General features: G+C 43.6%; 1 protein-coding gene across 1 annotated transcript; it reads right to left on the minus strand.

Moving 5' to 3' along the window:
• Positions 1 to 379: 379 nt before the first annotated feature.
• On the minus strand, positions 380 to 18,183 carry LOC127359705 (docking protein 2). Its single transcript, XM_051393705.1, has 8 exons — positions 17,446 to 18,183; positions 14,429 to 14,566; positions 13,950 to 14,117; positions 11,118 to 11,226; positions 4,772 to 4,941; positions 3,510 to 3,788; positions 3,232 to 3,348; positions 380 to 1,726 (listed from the first exon to the last, which is right to left on the minus strand). The coding sequence occupies exons 1-8, from the start codon at positions 17,503 to 17,505 to the stop codon at positions 908 to 910; spliced, it is 1,860 nt and encodes a 619-aa protein (XP_051249665.1). The 5' UTR covers positions 17,506 to 18,183; the 3' UTR covers positions 380 to 907.
• Between the last annotated feature and the right edge of the window lie 793 nt (positions 18,184 to 18,976).

Below are 18,976 nucleotides of genomic sequence, written 5' to 3' on the forward strand. Positions count from 1 at the left end.
TCACTTCTCTTTTTCTAGTTCCTGTCAGTACTCGTGCTGCAGCGTTCTGAATTAATTGGAGCGTTTTAATGGACTTATTGGGGCAACCTGATAATAAAGAGTTGCAGTAATCCAGCCTTGAAGTAACAAATGCATGGATTAGTTTTTCTGCATCTGTCTGTGATAGTATGTGTGTAATTTTTCTAATATTACGTAAATGAAAGAAGGCAGTCCTAGAGGTCTGCTTTATGTGGGAGTTAGACCTGCTCTATTTGAAAAGTGTCCTGAGATAACTTCTGTTATGAATTGGCACTATACAAATAAAATTGAATTGAATATATATATATATATATCTATATTATTTCTGTGGTTTTAGGCTCAATGAAAGAAACAACAAACATTCATAATAAATCAGCATTTATTTCAGATTTACAAGCATCTGTACACAAACACTGAATGAAGGTTTGATTTATTGAATATTAATATTCATTTAGTTTGTGAAAGTTAACAAATAAACTACTTAAAGAAGAATAAGCTGATGTATTTCCTGATTGGCTGATTAATAATAATAAGATGTTCTGCTGCCCTCTGCTGGAGGAAAATAATAATTCATCATTTCTGCCCAAATTAAACTTTATTGTAGTTTCTAAACGTATAAATAAATGTATAGATACAGTTTCATAAAACATTTCACTGACAAACAAACTGAGAGAAAGTTATTGATCACAGATTAATTGATTAACTGATAATATAGAAAATAAGTGCTAGAAGCAGCTGAGCAGAGCGTTCGCTAGCAGGAAATAAAAACGAGGCGGTTGAACTTTGAACTATGATGTCACTGGAACGCCAGCGATAAGGAGACGAGTGTCAGTGATCCGCTCTGTGATCAGTGATTATTGATCACTGTGTGTGCGTGCACTTCCTGTCTCTACGCCATCTTCACCATCACGTTTTTGTACGGCGAATACTGCTGCTCCTCCCCCTCCTCTGACTCCTCCTCTGACTCCTCCTCCTCATCCTCTTCTTCTTCGTTGGTGCTTTGTGTGGCAGGAAGTACCCTCTGGGGTCGTTTGGGCACGGCATAGTCGTCCACCCGGGGGTTGTACGGGTACTCGTGACCTTTGGGGTCAGCGGTTGTACCCATAATCCTCCAAGCGTCGCCCCTCATCTCCTCGGGGTCGTCGTACAACGAGGTGGGAGGTTTTGCGGCGCAGCCTTCGGGTTCGTCGTAGATGTGTTCTATCTTCCCGTATGTGGGCCCTGCGGCGGCGGTGGTGGCGGCGGCGACGCTGGCGGCCGCGTTGCTCAAGAAGATGTTTCTGATCTTCATCTCGTCGATGCTGTCGTAGAGCGGGTCGGCGCCGGACTCGGCTCTGTGCGGGTCCCGGATGTTGGACATGACGTTGACGGTGAGGGTGTCGAAGGGGAGCGAGTACTCCGGCTCCGGTTGGTCGCAGGAGGCGGCGCCACCTCTCTTCTCCCGCTTGGTGCTGCGGTCGGCAGTCGGCAGGGCGATCTGGGAGTATGTCTGGTCCGGTTTGGGGTTGGAGCTCAGTTTGGGGCTGAGGCGGGGGTTGGGGGTGGAGCTTGGACCCGGGTTGGGGCCGGACTCGGGGCCGGGGTGAGGCAGAGGGCAGCTGGAGATCATCTTCACCTGGTTCTTACGGGGGGCGGGGACGCCGCGAGTGTCCAGAGTCAGACTCTTCACGCCGGTCAGCGCTTTGTCCACCGGAGGCTCCAGACGAGACTAAGAACAGAACAGGAGACAACCAATCAGTTATTGATCAGTCTGGTTCACTCCTACAGTGACTGAAAGGACTCAAACTGTCCAACAGGTGGAGCTATTGATTAGTCTGCTGATATTAATAATCATAATCAGGTTTTGGGGTTATTGATGACACTGAAACGTTTGAACCAGAGGGCTGATCGGGATTCTGAGTTATTTTAATCTGATTAATAACCACAGACACAGATCAATAACAAGATGGAGCAGTCTGAACACTGAGATTATTATAAAATACGACCACTGGGAGCTTCAGGTTATAACATCCAACATTAAAATAAAAAACGCATTTAATTATTTTAAGTAACTGTGTATGTGTGTATCAGTGTGTGTGCAGTGTGTGTGCAGTGTGTGTAGCAGTGTGTGCAGTGTGTGTGCAGTGTGTGTATCAGTGTGTGTATCAGTGTGTGTAACAGTGTGTGTATCAGTATGTGTAACAGTGTGTGTATCAGTATGTGTATCAGTGTGTGTATCAGTGTGTGTATCAGTGTGTGTGCAGTGTGTGTATCAGTGTGTGTATCAGTGTGTGCAGTGTGTGTGCAGTGTGTGTATCAGTGTGTGCAGTGTGTGTGCAGTGTGTGTATCAGTGTGTGCAGTGTGTGTATCAGTGTGTGCAGTGTGTGTGCAGTGTGTGTGCAGTGTGTGTATCAGTGTGTGTGCAGTGTGTGTATCAGTGTGTGCATGTGTGTATCAGTATGTGTGCAGTGTGTGTATCAGTGTGTGTGCAGTGTGTGTAGCAGTGTGTGCAGTGTGTGTATCAGTGTGTGTAACAGTGTGTGTATCAGTATGTGTATCAGTGTGTGTATCAGTGTGTGTATCAGTGTGTGTGCAGTGTGTGTATCAGTGTGTGCAGTGTGTGTGCAGTGTGTGTATCAGTGTGTGCAGTGTGTGTGCAGTGTGTGTATCAGTGTGTGCAGTGTGTGTATCAGTGTGTGCAGTGTGTGTGCAGTGTGTGTGCAGTGTGTGTATCAGTGTGTGTGCAGTGTGTGTATCAGTGTGTGCAGTGTGTGTATCAGTATGTGTGCAGTGTGTGTATCAGTGTGTGTGCAGTGTGTGTATCAGTGTGTGCAGTGTGTGTATCAGTGTGTGTATCAGTGTGTGTATCAGTGTGTGTATCAGAGTGTATCAGAGTGTGCAGTGTGTGTATCAGTGTGTGTGCAGTGTGTGTATCAGTGTGTGTATCAGTGTGTGTATCAGTATGTGTGCAGTGTGTGTATCAGTATGTGTATCAGTGTGTGCAGTGTGTGTGCAGTGTGTGTATCAGTGTGTGTATCAGTGTGTGTATCAGTATGTGTGCAGTGTGTGTATCAGTGTGTGTAACAGTGTGTGTATCAGTATGTGTATCAGTGTGTGCAGTGTGTGTGCAGTGTGTGTATCAGTGTGTGTATCAGTGTGTGTATCAGTGTGTGCAGTGTGTGTATCAGTGTGTGCAGTGTGTGTGCAGTGTGTGTGCAGTGTGTTCTTCCTACCACTGGGGGGCGATGCTGCTGTTGCTGCTGATGAGAAGAAGTGGAGCTCTCTTTGTCTTTGTGATGAATTATCTGAAGGTTAGTTTCAGTCACCATGCTGTAGACCCCATCAGCAGCCTGCAGACAGACAGACAGCTGGATGTGAGACTGTTCGTGCCTCATGTGACCCGCTGTGAGTCCCATGCTTCAACAGTCTTGACTTTATTCTGAAAATACTGACTCTGTGCTAAAAATCTTATTTTGAAGGCGTGTAGCGAGGCCCTGTAATGTGAGCTGACCTGAGCAGCAGGGGTTTGTGGGATATGGCTGCGGGGCTGAGGTAGCGGTGGCATCCTGTTCTGGATCAGGGGCGGGTTGACGGGCAGGGGGGGCAGGTCCTGGGGGGTCTCTGGACTCACCTGCCCGCCCCCGGAGGTCTGCCTGTGGGGCAGCGAGATCCGCTGCAGGTTGATGGCGGCCTCCACCGCCTGAAACAGGAAGTTCCCCTGTTTGGTGTCGAACTCAAAACTCCCCTCGCCGGAGTCACAGCGGCGCCCGGCCTCGAAGGAGAACGTGGACTGAAGGAGAGACAGACAGTCAGACAGACAGAGAGACAGTCAGTCAGACAGTCAGACAGTCAGAGAGACAGTCAGATAGTCAGATAGTCAGACAGTCAGATAGTCAGACAGTCAGAGAGACAGTCAGATAGTCAGACAGTCAGAGAGACAGTCAGACAGTCAGAGAGACAGTCAGATAGTCAGAGAGACAGTCAGAGAGACAGTCAGATAGTCAGACAGTCAGACAGTCAGAGAGACAGTCAGATAGTCAGAGAGACAGTCAGACAGTCAGATAGTCAGACAGTCAGAGAGACAGTCAGATAGTCAGACAGTCAGATAGTCAGACAGTCAGAGAGACAGTCAGACAGTCAGAGAGACAGTCAGATAGTCAGACAGTCAGACAGTCAGAGAGACAGTCAGACAGTCAGAGAGACAGTCAGATAGTCAGACAGTCAGAGAGACAGTCAGATAGTCAGAGAGACAGTCAGATAGTCAGAGAGACAGTCAGACAGTCAGATAGTCAGACAGTCAGAGAGACAGTCAGATAGTCAGAGAGACAGTCAGATAGTCAGACAGTCAGAGAGACAGTCAGACAGTCAGAGAGACAGTCAGATAGTCAGAGAGACAGTCAGAGAGACAGTCAGATAGTCAGAGAGACAGTCAGACAGTCAGAGAGACAGTCAGACAGTCAGAGAGACAGTCAGAGAGACAGTCAGATAGTCAGACAGTCAGACAGTCAGAGAGACAGTCAGACAGTCAGATAGTCAGACAGTCAGGCTGTGGCTCAGAGGCAGAGTGGGTCGTTCCTTAATCGGAAGATTGTGGGTTCGATGGCTCCTGGTGCCACATGTTGAAGTATCCTTGAGCAAGATACTGAAGGTGCTATACGAGTACATTTACCATTACAGTCAGACAGACAGACAGACAGACAGTGTGTGTGTGTGTGTGTGTGTGTGTGTGTGTGTGTGTGTGTGTGTGTGTGTGTGTGTGTGTGTGTGTGTCACCTTGTCCCGTCCGAAGCGTCTCAGGTATCTGTACGGCCAGGTCAACACGATCTCTCCCGTCTTATCGATCAGGTGCAGAGCGTCTTCGTCTGCTCGCAGGACGCCGTCTCCCTTCAGCCTGCAGCGGTCGGCCGCCTCTGTCCTCCGAACACACACTCTGTAGTCCCGCACTGACACACACACACACACACACACACACACACACACACACACACACATTTATGGTAATCAATCGATCAGTCCCCAGAATACCGATAACTGATTGATTTATTCATTTTTAGGTTTCAGTATCTTTCACTTTTATCTGACAGTATATGATCAATCAGACATCAATCTCTAGCTGTAAATAAAACACTAACAATAATAATAATAGTAATAACATTAAGAAGAAGAAGAAGAAGAAGAAGAAGAAGAAGAAGAAGAAGAATATTTGAAATACAGATTTTTAAGGTTTCTGATGTCAGTGTGAGTCCAGGACTCTCAGTCCAACCCAGATCCAGTATCCGGCCTCCAGTGAGCTCCAGAGATTGAGGACGATGAGCTCAGCAGCTTTAAAGAAATATATTTACAGTATATTTCATATTGTACACATGTGGTTTTATTATTTTAGGCTCATATATATATATATATATATTTAGTGTTAGGGTTAGGGTTATATATATATATATATTATATATATTATATATTTAAATCCTTCTGATGGTTTCAGATCCTCCAGTGTGAGAATGTCGAAGACGCCATGTTGGACTCAAACTCCTAACAATGTTCATACGTCGTATTTATATCTGTGACATATTCTACTGCAGGGGAAAATATTTAAGCCACAATTATCTTTATCATTTTTTTAAATAATTCACAATATTATCACAATAATCTTAAAAGAAACAAAAAGTCACAAATTCTATAAGTTTTAAGTCAAAATCAAACTTTTAAAAGTTCTGCCAACTCCTTTTCTTGAGGTAATTTAATTTTCTGTATTTAATTACTCACTACAATTATAAACGTTAAACAATAAAATGTCTCTAAAACAATCATTTTACCTACATTTAGTTTAGAAACCTCGTTTTTATTCTGGAGGATAAACTATTTCCTTTTGCAGATCAAGTCACGTGAGAATATTAATTATACCGTGATGGAGTTCTTTATCAACGCGTTTATATATAAATATATTTATATATATATAATTATATTTATATTGTACAGAGATAGAGCTTCAGACAGTAGAGGTATGTTGTTGCTATATTATCAATATGACTATGGATCTATTTCTGCTGAGAACCACGCGGCTCACAGATAAAACAGACGAGACCTCGACTCTCTAATGTGGGCGCTGAAATAAAGAGCGAGACGTAACGCGCTGCAGACGCAGGCAGTGTTAAAGCCAGCAGGACGTAACATCAGTGACATCAGTAACATCTGTAACATCAGTGACATCAGTGACATCACATCAGTGACATCTGTAACATCTGTAACATCAGTAACATCAGTGACATCACATCAGTGACATCAGTAACATCTGTAACGTCAGTAACATCAGTGACATCACATCAGTGACATCAGTGACATCAGTAACATCTGTAACGTCAGTAACATCAGTGACATCACATCAGTGACATCAGTGACATCAGTAACATCTGTAACGTCAGTGACATCAGTGACATCAGTGACATCAGTAGCATCAGTGACATCACATCAGTGACATCTGTAACATCAGTGACATCAATGACATCTGTAACATCTGTAACATCAGTGACATCAGTGACATCTGTAACATCTGTAACATCAGTGACATCAGTGACATCTGTAACATCAGTGACATCAGTAACATCAGTGACATCAGTAACATCAGTGACATCTGTAACATCAGTAACATCAGTGACATCACATCAGTGACATCAGTAACATCTGTAACATCAGTGACATCTGTGACATCAGTAACATCTGTAACATCAGTGACATCAGTGACATCAGTAACATCAGTGACATCAGTAACATCAGTGACATCAGTGACATCAGTGACATCAGTAACATCAGTGACATCAGTGACATCAGTGACATCAGTAACATCAGTGACATCGTAACATCAGTGACATCTGTAACATCAGTGACATCAATGACATCTGTAACATCTGTAACATCAGTGACATCAGTGACATCTGTAACATCTGTAACATCAGTGACATCAGTGACATCTGTAACATCAGTGACATCAGTAACATCAGTGACATCAGTAACATCAGTGACATCTGTAACATCAGTAACATCAGTGACATCACATCAGTGACATCAGTAACATCTGTAACATCAGTGACATCTGTGACATCAGTAACATCTGTAACATCAGTGACATCAGTGACATCAGTAACATCAGTGACATCAGTAACATCAGTGACATCAGTAACATCAGTGACATCAGTGACATCAGTAACATCTGTGACATCTGTAACATCAGTGACATCTGTAACATCAGTGACATCAGTGACATCAGTGACATCTGTAACATCAGTGACATCAGTGACATCAGTAACATCAGTGACATCAGTGACATCTGTAACATCAGTGACATCAGTGACATCACATCAGTGACATCTGTAACATCTGTAACATCAGTAACATCAGTGACATCACATCAGTGACATCAGTGACATCAGTAACATCTGTAACGTCAGTAACATCAGTGACATCACATCAGTGACATCAGTGACATCAGTAACATCTGTAACGTCAGTGACATCAGTGACATCAGTGACATCAGTAACATCAGTGACATCACATCAGTGACATCTGTAACATCAGTGACATCAGTGACATCTGTAACATCTGTAACATCTGTAACATCAGTGACATCAGTAACATCAGTGACATCTGTAACATCAGTAACATCAGTGACATCAGTAACATCAGTGACATCAGTAACATCAGTGACATCAGTAACATCAGTGACATCACATCAGTGACATCAGTAACATCTGTAACATCAGTGACATCTGTGACATCAGTAACATCTGTAACATCAGTGACATCAGTGACATCAGTAACATCAGTGACATCAGTGACATCAGTAACATCTGTGACATCTGTAACATCAGTGACATCAGTGACATCTGTAACATCAGTGACATCAGTGACATCAGTGACATCTGTAACATCAGTGACATCAGTGACATCAGTGACATCTGTAACATCAGTGACATCAGTAACATCAGTGACATCAGTAACATCAGTGACATCAGTGACATCAGTGACATCAGTGACATCAGTGACATCAGTAACATCAGTGACATCAGTGACATCTGTAACATCAGCTTCCTGAACGTGGTTACATGTGGAGCTGCTGTTGATGTCCAGTGTGATCGGACTCTGTGTTTATCTGCTGCGTCTCCTGTAGTTTAATGAGGACATCACAGGACAGACAGACAGACAGTGGGTGGTTCATGGTAGAGGGAGACTCCCAATGACCCCTTCTTTAGCCCTGCCCACCTCCAGTTTAAGCCCCGCCCACTGTGCAGATACAGTTAATAGTGCACGCGCTCCTCCACATTAGGATCCTGTTGTATCTTTACAAACTTTACTTTCTATTTATTTCTATTTATATCTTTTATAAAAGAGGAACTCCTTCAGAGCTGCTTTGCCCTGAGTTGTGTCTGCAGGCTGCATCCTGTGAGCTGGAAAAACACCTTCTCAGTTCAGTTTTAGCTCTCGATGCAACTTCTCACCCTCAGGCCGTTAGACACGCCTCACAGGCGGGTTTCACACACACACACACACACACACACACACACACACACAGGTTCTGTAAGAGTTATTAAACGCATTCTACACAACAGCAGCTCGATGCTCATTTTCCCTTCCGCCATGACACATCCTGAGCACCGTCTTGTTCTACTGAGCTCCACAGAGGAAACCACACACACACACACACACACACACACACACACACACACACACACACACACACACACAAACACACACCCTGTCAGACAGGTGTGTGTGTGTGTGTGTGTGTGTGTGTGTGTGTGAGCTGCAGGTGTTTGTGGGGAAACAGTAGCAGCTTCAGGGTTCACATTATGACCTCAGTCACACAGTAAATGTTGCTGCTATTTATATCTGTGTGTTCCTGTTCTCTTCTTTAAGTGGATTTCTGCTCTTTCAGCTGTTGTTCTACATTTATTTATTCATATAAAGCAGTTCGAAAGGAACAAATAAAGTCAAACAATCATTTATTCCTTTGTTCTGTCTGAAATAACTGCTAATGGAAACAGCAGCAGTCTGATATCTGCATCAGTGTTACCTGTAAGGCACATTACACTTTATCACTCAATATGTGTGTGTGTGGTTTCCAGCTCAGTTAATATCTGTGCATAAACTCTAGAGCTGTGTCCTATATGGAGCTGATTCAATCAATAATCAATAACCAAAAGCTATCATACACTGACTGTTTACCATCCACTGTTTAGATCTTGGTGCTTTTTAACTCTAGATTTGAACCGGATGAAGGATTTTAGTCATCGGACGTCTGGATCTTAAGTTATCAGAGAAACAAGCTGAGCTAACGTTAGCAGCAGCTCGGCTCGCAGCCCCTCCGGGACGTCTTTTGTCTGTCCAACAGCGTGGGAGAAGCAGTGATTGTTAAGGTGGAACTGCTTTATTCAGTGTGTTTAAGGTGGAACTGCTTTATTCAGTGTGTTTAGTGGTTTTAATCAGCGGGTCTGTTTGTGTTGGAGAGGAGGAGACCTCTGTGGATCATTGGGCTCCCGGTAGAAACCTCCTGAACCATGAACACTGAAGGAATCCTAACCGGGATGGTTTAGTAGATCTGCTGAAGATGTATCAGCTGTTTAATATAAAGACACAGAGGAATCCTTAAAGTGAGAGAAATGTGAATGGGGTTTGGTGTGAGACATTTGACAGTCAGTGTGGTCAGTTGCAGTCAGTAGTTTGATATATTGGGTTATTCTGTGGAACCAGCTGAACCTGTATATTGATCTATGTTAGAGTTCTGGTTGACCTCACTACCTCAGCGTTACCACGACCTAATTATACGGACACAATCAGAGCAGCTCAGGTAGAGAGCCGCTGAAGATTAATGGAAACAAACTCAGCTCATGCTCAACTCAAAATGTTCAGTTCAGCTTCCTGTTGAGAAACAGGAAGTTTGTCCTGTCAAGATAAAAGCTGAGGTCGTCCTGCAGCAGCCGGACACTGCAGCGCTGCAACACCCTGCGACGCTGCACCACAAACACACACACACACACACACCGCAGCAGGAACTGACACACACACTTGAGTTTCCACTACACAACAATACACACTGCCACTGAGTGTGTGTGTGTGAGTGACGTCAGTGAAGAGAACCACAGTGGAAACAGCCTTCGTTTGTAGTAAACGTTATCGGCTCCATCAGCGGCTCCACAGACTCAAACTGCTTCAGGTTGGACGCAGTAACAGTTCCATATCTGCACATTCATGTTTCATCACAAACACACCAAACCTCATAAAAGCTTCAAAGCATCAAACAGGTTTCCTCCGTCTGACCTCATCCATCAGCCGCTACCTCCACTGCCTCCCTTTCATCCCAGCTTCACTTCAGCTTCCACAGACCACTGTTTCACTTTTATTTCACTTTTATTTCACTTTTATTTCACTTTTAGTTTCAGTGTATTTGTTATTAAATGTTTTGTATTATAAGATTTTATTATATTTGATCATGTTTTCTATGATAGTAAAATATTTGTATTATAAGATTTTATTTAAATACAAACACACTGACTCACAGTCTCATAAACATAAGAATGAGCCAATGTCTCCTCGTGCTCGTTGTATTGATACATTTGACCGAATTAACTCAAATTAAAGACATTTCCTGTACTTCTGATGTTATATAAAGTTTTATTTTGTATCTCAGTGAACTGAAATGCTTTTTCACTCCTACTTTACTGTAATAAAGTTGGTTTCCACTCACACATATCTGATTTATTGTTGGTGAAGCAACAACCACTGTGCAGCAGCTGCAGGAGCTCACTGTCACATCGGTGTCCACACACTTTTGGCCATGTAGTGTAGCGTTGCGTGTGTGCTGCAGCAGACCGATGCATCACTTTGGCCACAGGCTGCTAAATTTAGCCGCGATGGGAAAAGAGCGATAGAGGAAGTGAGGTTTGGTTGGAGGTGCAACAGGAAGTCATGACTGAAGGTCGAGCTGCAGAAACGGCGCCACCGCAAGGAAACGCTCCGAAACAGCCAAAACCTCCTGACTCAAGACTGTGATCTTCTTATCAGCCCTCAGGATCAAATGTCAGTTCAAGACAGACAGGTATAACACAGACAGGTAGACAGACGGGTGTACCTGTCTCTCTGCCGCTGTACAGTGAGTTGTCCTCCATTCCTTCGTCTTCATCCACTCTGCTTCCTCTCTGCAGGCTGCCTCTCTTCACACTCGGCTCCACCCAGTTCATCTGCACACAAACACATTATTACACAATGTCCATCACCTTCATCACCTTCATCACCTTCATCACCTTCATCACCTCATTGATCAGCAGAGAGTGAACAGGTTGTAGTGTAGCTTTGTTCCTCTGCTGTCTGTGGACTGATCTCTATGTGTCTCTATGTAGGATGAGGGTCAAAGGTTGTGACCTTTATGCTCCCGTCCACAACACAGAGTCCAACACAGAGTCCAACACAGAGTCCAACACAGAGTCCACAACACAGAGTCCAACACAGAGTCCAACACAGAGTCCACAACACAGAGTCCAACACAGAGTCCACAACACAGAGTCCAACACAGAGTCCAACACAGAGTCCACAACACAGAGTCCAACACAGAGTCCAACACAGAGTCCAACACAGAGTCCACAACACAGAGTCCACAACACAGAGTCCAACACAGAGTCCAACACAGAGTCCACAACACAGAGTCCAACACAGAGTCCACAACACAGAGTCCAACACAGAGTCCAACACAGAGTCCAACACAGAGTCCACAACACAGAGTCCAACACAGAGTCCACAACACAGAGTCCAACACAGAGTCCAACACAGAGTCCAACACAGAGTCCACAACACAGAGTCCACAACACAGAGTCCACAACACAGAGTCCAACACAGAGTCCAACACAGAGTCCAAAGTCATGGATGATGATGGACGCTACAGTCCCTCACTGTGAGGAATACTGAACGTTAAAGTATCTCAACCTGTTTTCAAAACAAGTGATGAAGTTCTGTGAAAAAATAAAGTTTAATTAAAAACTTAAACACATCAGGTGAGTATCTAAATATAAATACAAGATATTTATTCCTAAACTCCCAAACTTCCACCTTAAATTCCACCTTAAACTGCTTTAAGTATCTGATGGATTTGGTGTCTTTGGGAATATTAAATGAAGAAGTTTGAGTTTTTGGAGTTGAAGGTTTACATGATTCTCTGCCTTCAAAATAAAAGTCTGTCTGTAATTGTGTGAATCTGTGTTTGTGGATCAGACTTTATATCTGGTGTGTCAGACAGAAGCTGCTGTCTGATTGGCTCTTTGTATGTAAAGTGTGTATTTCCTGTCACACACAGACAAAGAGGAAGTGGAGCTGTGACTCAGGACCGTCAGCTGTCTGTGATAATGCTGCTATTAATAACCCCACAAACATTAAACACAAGGACAGAAACAGAATCTGAACTTTTACATTTTATTTGTTTGATCACATTTTAAATGTGCTTTTATTTTGTAAAGATCAGGTGTGAACCCTTCCAATATGATCAATAAGGACACCAGCAGCAGGATCAATGCCGTTTCCACAACAACCAACTTTATTCAACCAACCAGACGACGTCTGTCGGTGTCACCGTCTGGTCAACAGAGTGGTGCATTGTGGGACGTGACATCATAGGTAAACATGGTTCTCTGAAAGGTTTCATTTTTGTTTTTATGAGCAGCTGATTGGACGCCAGTTCTCAAGCACCAAAATAAAAGTCAACATGAAGTCCGACATTAAAGGTCAGATAACCTGTATAACCGCCTCCAGACAGACTGACAACCAGAGACAGACGCTCTCCAACGGGCCCCAAACACTGGAGCCACAAACCCCCACCAGTCCGCACAGAACCGCAGTTAGCATGTGCGGCTAACATCAGCGGTCTCAACCCCGTCGTCAAACAGATGCTACATTATGCTAATAGCTAATAGCTAATGTTCTTACAGGAAACATGAGGAAGCTAACAGCTCTCTGCTTCCTGTTTCCTCGGACTCCTGTCTCACATCTGAGCAGCGAGGAATAAAACCGGAGACTGAACTGTTATAAGTCTTCCTCCCACTGAACACCACAGCGTCATGTGATCGACACTGAGGTCAACCTGTTATTGTGTCCTGTTACTACTCAAACTCACTTAGCCCATTCACAACAGACGTTCTCTCGGGACCCGTCCAGACAGAGCAGGTCTCGACCGTCCTCCTTAAAGACTCAACAGTTCCCACTAACAGTCACACTGACAACCCACACATGACCTCTCCGTGTGACCTCAGCTGACCTTTCTCCACACTTTCAGTATCACAGCAGCTCTGACTGCCCATCAAAACCTTCAGTAGACCTCAGTTCCTTCTGGATCAGCCGGACACTGAGAGAGCTCACTGAGAGAAACACTTGAACACAGAACTTCCTTTTGCCAACACACAGAAACATTTGAAATCCAAAAACAGCAAGTGAACTTATTTTAGTTTATATGGAGTCATCTGAACATCTGACTTCTCTTTTTGTGGTTTCATTCTTGAGTATGTGCTATATTTCCTCTAAAGTACACCGCTGTCTATATTTTCTGTCCTGGCAATTATTCATTTTCACTCGAGCTGCTACCTCTACACAGTCTATAAAGTATAAACTGTATACTGTATATACTACATATATAAAAGACCCACTGAATGGGTGGTTACGGCCTAGTTTTAAGTATCCTGATAAATCCATAATAAGTAAATAAATTTATAAATCCTGCTTCAGTCCAATGAAGAGAATCGACTACGTAAACAGGAAGTCATACAGTTCCTTATATTTAATAAATCATTTAGAAATAATGTGTGCGGTCTGCTCTTCCTCACACGGAAGTGCTCTACCTAACAGACGCATTGTGTGTGTGTGTGTGTGTGTTTGCGTGTGTGTGTGTGTGTGTGTGTGTGTGTGTGTGTGTGTGTGTACCTACAGGGAAGGCGAGCTCACACAGTTTGTGTGTCCAGTCGTCCAGATGTTGTCTGTCTGCAGCGAATACGTAGATCTTCTCCGTGGTCTCGACCAGGAAGGGTCCCGTGTCTCTGGGACAGCTGTCGATCTCCACCTCCGTCACCCGGATACAGTCCGCCAGACGGACCACCTGGGAGACAGTGAGCGTTATCGCTACGGCAACAGAGCAGGACTGAACAGAAGGAATTTAATTCAATTCAATTTTATTTGTATAGCGCCAATTCATAACAGAAGTTATCTCATGACACTTTTCAAATAGAGCAGGTCTAGACCGAACTCTTTATAACATTATTTACAGAGACCCAACAGTACCACCATGAGCAAGACCTTGGAGACAAGGGCAAGGAAACACTGCCTGTTAGAGTACGACAGAGTATAATAAAGTCAAACAGGTTTACAGTGCGTACAGTAATAGTAGGACAGAGTCGGAGTATATTCTACCTTCTTGTGTTCTTGCTGTTTGCGTAGACTCTTGTCGCTCTTCTCCACACTCCCTCCATCTTTACACTCAAAGAACTCCAGTCTGGAAATCGAACAGGAACTTTCTCTGTACAGGACGCACCACACACGCTTCCACTTCTACACACAGACACAGACACACAATCAGTTAACAAAGATTCAGCCACTGTTTCCATTCATCTATCTTTATTCTTTCACTCCATTACATCAGTGTGACGGTTACTGTTGATGGTGAATGTTTGTGATAAACTGCAGGATGAAGAGTTCCTTTAAATGCATCGTCACAGAGCTGAAAACAGGCAGTGACTTTATAGTGACTTTATAGAGCTATACGCTGAATACTTCCTCCACCTCTGGCTGTATGTAATCCTCTCACTGCTGTCATTTTGATTACGTGGAGAATGTGTGAGGGAAACACTGCTCTGCAAACAGCTGGACAGCTTCAGCATCGACGCGCCCGTACTGTTAGTGTTACTGTTCCTCTAACTGCTGCTCTTCCTCTTCTTCATGTCTACTGTTACTGTTAATGTTTCTGTGGTTGACACTGTTAGCATTACTGCAGCATTACTGTTAGCATTATTGTTAGCATTACTGTTCACATCATTGCAACTGTTTGCAATATTCTTCTTCTCCCCAGGATGGTGAAGTCACGACCCACCCTACTCTGCACTACCATACTTAGCCTGACATCATTATCCTCTCCCTAACCAGTCTTACTCTTATGCCTAAATCTAACCAGCCAACCCAATAAAGGCAACAATAATTAGCCAATCAGAGGCAGAGTAGGGTGGGTTACAGGAACAGTAACAGTGAGAACTGACAGGTTACTCTCTGTGTTACTGTTACTGTTCCTGTCAGTGTCAGTGTCAGTGTTATTGTTACGGTTACTGTTCCCGTCAGTGTTACTGTTACTGTTACTGTTCCTGTCAGTGTTACTGTTACTGTTCCCGTCAGTGTTACTGTTACTGTTCCCGTCAGTGTTACTGTTACTGTTACTGTTACAGTGAGTCTTACTGTTACTGTTCCTGTCGGTGTTACTGTTACGGTTACTGTTCCCGTCAGTGTTACTGTTACTGTTCCTGTCAGTGTTACTGTTACTGTTCCCGTCAGTGTTACTGTTACTGTTCCCGTCAGTGTTACTGTTACTGTTACTGTTACAGTGAGTCTTACTGTTACTGTTCCTGTCGGTGTTACTGTTTCTGTTACTGTTCCCGTCAGTGTTACTGTTACTGTTCCTGTCAGTGTTACTGTTACTGTTCCCGTCAGTGTTACTGTTACTGTTCCTGTCAGTGTTACTGTTACTGTTCCTGTCAGTGTTACTGTTACTGTTCCTGTCAGTGTTACTGTTACTGTTACTGTTACAGTGAGTCTTACTGTTACTGTTCCTGTCAGTGTTACTGTTTCTGTTACTGTTCCCGTCAGTGTTACTGTTACTGTTCCTGTCAGTGTTACTGTTACTGTTCCCATCAGTGTTACTGTTACTGTTACTGTTCCCGTCAGTGTTACTGTTACTGTTACTGTTCCCGTCAGTGTTACTGTTACTGTTCCTGTCAGTGTTACTGTTCCCGTCAGTGTTACTGTTACTGTTCCTGTCGATGTTACTGTTACTGTTCCTGTCAGTGTTACTGTTACTGTTCCTGTCAGTGTTACTGTTACTGTTACTGTTCCCGTCAGTGTTACTGTTACTGTTCCTGTCAGTGTTACTGTTACTGTTCCCGTCAGTGTTACTGTTACTGTTCCTGTCGATGTTACTGTTACTGTTCCTGTCAGTGTTACTGTTACTGTTCCTGTCAGTGTTACTGTTACTGTTACTGTTACAGTGAGTCTTACTGTTACTGTTCCTGTCCGTGTTACTGTTTCTGTTACTGTTCCCGTCAGTGTTACTGTTACTGTTCCTGTCAGTGTTACTGTTACAGTTACTGTTCCCGTCAGTGTTACTGTTACTGTTCCTGTCGATGTTACTGTTACTGTTCCTGTCAGTGTTACTGTTACTGTTCCTGTCAGTGTTACTGTTACTGTTACTGTTACAGTGAGTCTTACTGTTACTGTTCCTGTCGGTGTTACTGTTTCTGTTACTGTTCCCGTCAGTGTTACTGTTACTGTTCCTGTCAGTGTTACTGTTACTGTTCCCATCAGTGTTACTGTTACTGTTACTGTTCCCGTCAGTGTTACTGTTACTGTTACTGTTCCCGTCAGTGTTACTGTTACTGTTCCTGTCAGTGTTACTGTTCCCGTCAGTGTTACTGTTACTGTTCCTGTCGATGTTACTGTTACTGTTCCTGTCAGTGTTACTGTTACTGTTCCTGTCAGTGTTACTGTTACTGTTACTGTTCCCGTCAGTGTTACTGTTACTGTTCCTGTCAGTGTTACTGTTACTGTTCCCGTCAGTGTTACTGTTACTGTTCCTGTCGATGTTACTGTTACTGTTCTTGTCAGTGTTACTGTTACTGTTCCCGTCAGTGTTACTGTTACTGTTACGGTGAGTCTTACTGTTACTGTTCCTGTCAGTGTTAGTGTTACCATTACTATTACCATTACTATTACCATTACTGTTACTGTTCCTGTCAGCGTTACTGTTACTGTTACTGTTCCTGTCACTGCCATTGTTGGGCTGAATCCATAAGTCCACCCTCTGGACTTGCGGATTGAGCCATCGCAGGCTTTAGTAGTACATACTGTTGGGTTAGATATTAAGCTACATTTTATTTACCGTCATCATGTCAGATCGGAGCAGCTGATCTCGGGTTCAGAGGATTAGTGTTGTTGTCTCATTAGTATGCAGAGATGTAATGTAATGTATCAATATGAAACAAAATGAAATCATTTTCAATGTCAGTGTTTAATTTCCCTGTTCAGGTTTTGTTTTTGATGCCAAACGTTATGCCACTGTTCTAACTACCTGCTGCTGTTCAGTCGCTCATGTAGTGACGTTACACAGACAATGCTGTGTTAGCATTAGCATTAGCTCTGTTGTTAGCGCTGTGTGTCAGTGTTTGTACCTTTCCAAACCTCTGCTGCTGCAGGTAGAGCATCCCCTGTTTCCTGATGTCCTCCTCCATGATGACACTGCAGGTGCTCCTCCTTTCCTCCCCCTTTCCTCACCCTTTCTTTCTCTTCTCCTCTTTCTGCTCCACTTTCTCTATGTCTTCCTCCTCCTCCTCCTCCTCCGGTGTGTCCTCCTTTCCTCCCTTCTCTTGCCTCCTCTCTTCCCTCACCTCCTCCCCTCACCCTCCTCTCTGACTTTCTGCTTCCTCTTCTGTTTAAAGTCTCTCGTCTCCTCTTCTTGTTGTCCACTTTCTTCTTTTTTACTACTTATCTACTTTCCTCCTCTTCCTCACAGCTCGCACTGGCTTTGCTCCTCTTCACCTCTTTTCTTTTTCCTCTACGTTGTCTTTAGGTTTTCTCGTTTAGTAATCTTCTCCTGTTTGTCCTCCTCTGTTCTTGTTTCACCTCCTTTCGTTCTGTCTTATTTCTCTTCTTTTACTTTAGTTCCCTCGTTGGACTCTTTGCAGTTTGGAGAGTTTCACCCTTTCCCGTCCTCCCGCTGTGGCTCGCCTCCTCTCTTCTGTCCTCCCTCTCGCTCCCTCTCTCTCTGTCTGTGGTGTCTGTGTGATGCAGAGAAACGTTGAATGTGTCATTTCTGTTTCCTGCCTCACACTCTGTTGCAACATGTAATGCAGAACTAACCGGCCGTGTGAACGTCAACCTCCTCCTCCCAGTACGGCCACTCCTGTCATGTCACACTGCCACACTTTTATTTAAATGAATCTTCCTTTCTGCTCTGTTGTTACTTTATCTTCTGTTTTTATTGTTCAACCGTGTTTCCTCTCACCACCTGTTCCTTTATCTAACTGATAGAAGTTTCATAAAAACATCACTTGGTGTCACGTCGCCCTCTGGTGGCCATGTTGGAGGTTCTGCTGAGTGTGTTCAGTAACATTCGGTCTGTTTCTGACTGAAAACCAGAAGTATTCACACACATACATCAACCACACAGTACAAATACACCATCACAATACAAGCAATGATGGAAGAAGTTTTTAGACCCACACTATCAAAATATTTCATACTTGATATGCCCTGAATTCAAAATTCTGCTTAATCCCAAATAAAAGTACAGCAATAAGTATTATCATTATTAAAGCTCCAGTGTGTAACATCACTGTAATATGATATCCATACATATGTTTTCATTAGTTTTCATCCTCACAGTAACTGCGAGTCCATCAGTTCACACCATCAGTGAGGCAGAATACACTGTGAGGACCCCGATAGTTCAGAACACTCAAAACTTTCATTTTTAACTAATATGTGCCGCCACCATGACACTGAACATGAACGTTGTTTTAGTTGAAGATTTGGAGCGGAAAAATTAAAAAATAGACCGTAAACAGACCGGCAAACAGGCCGTAAACAGACCGTAAATAGACTGTAAACAGAGAGTGAACGACTGTAAACAGACAGTAAACAGACAGTGAAACAGGCGGAACAGACTGTAAACACATCAGAACAGACAGTAAACAGAAACTG

The sequence above is a fragment of the Dicentrarchus labrax genome, unplaced genomic scaffold (genome assembly GCF_905237075.1).
Source record: "Dicentrarchus labrax unplaced genomic scaffold, dlabrax2021, whole genome shotgun sequence".
NCBI classification, from domain to species: domain Eukaryota; kingdom Metazoa; phylum Chordata; class Actinopteri; family Moronidae; genus Dicentrarchus; species Dicentrarchus labrax.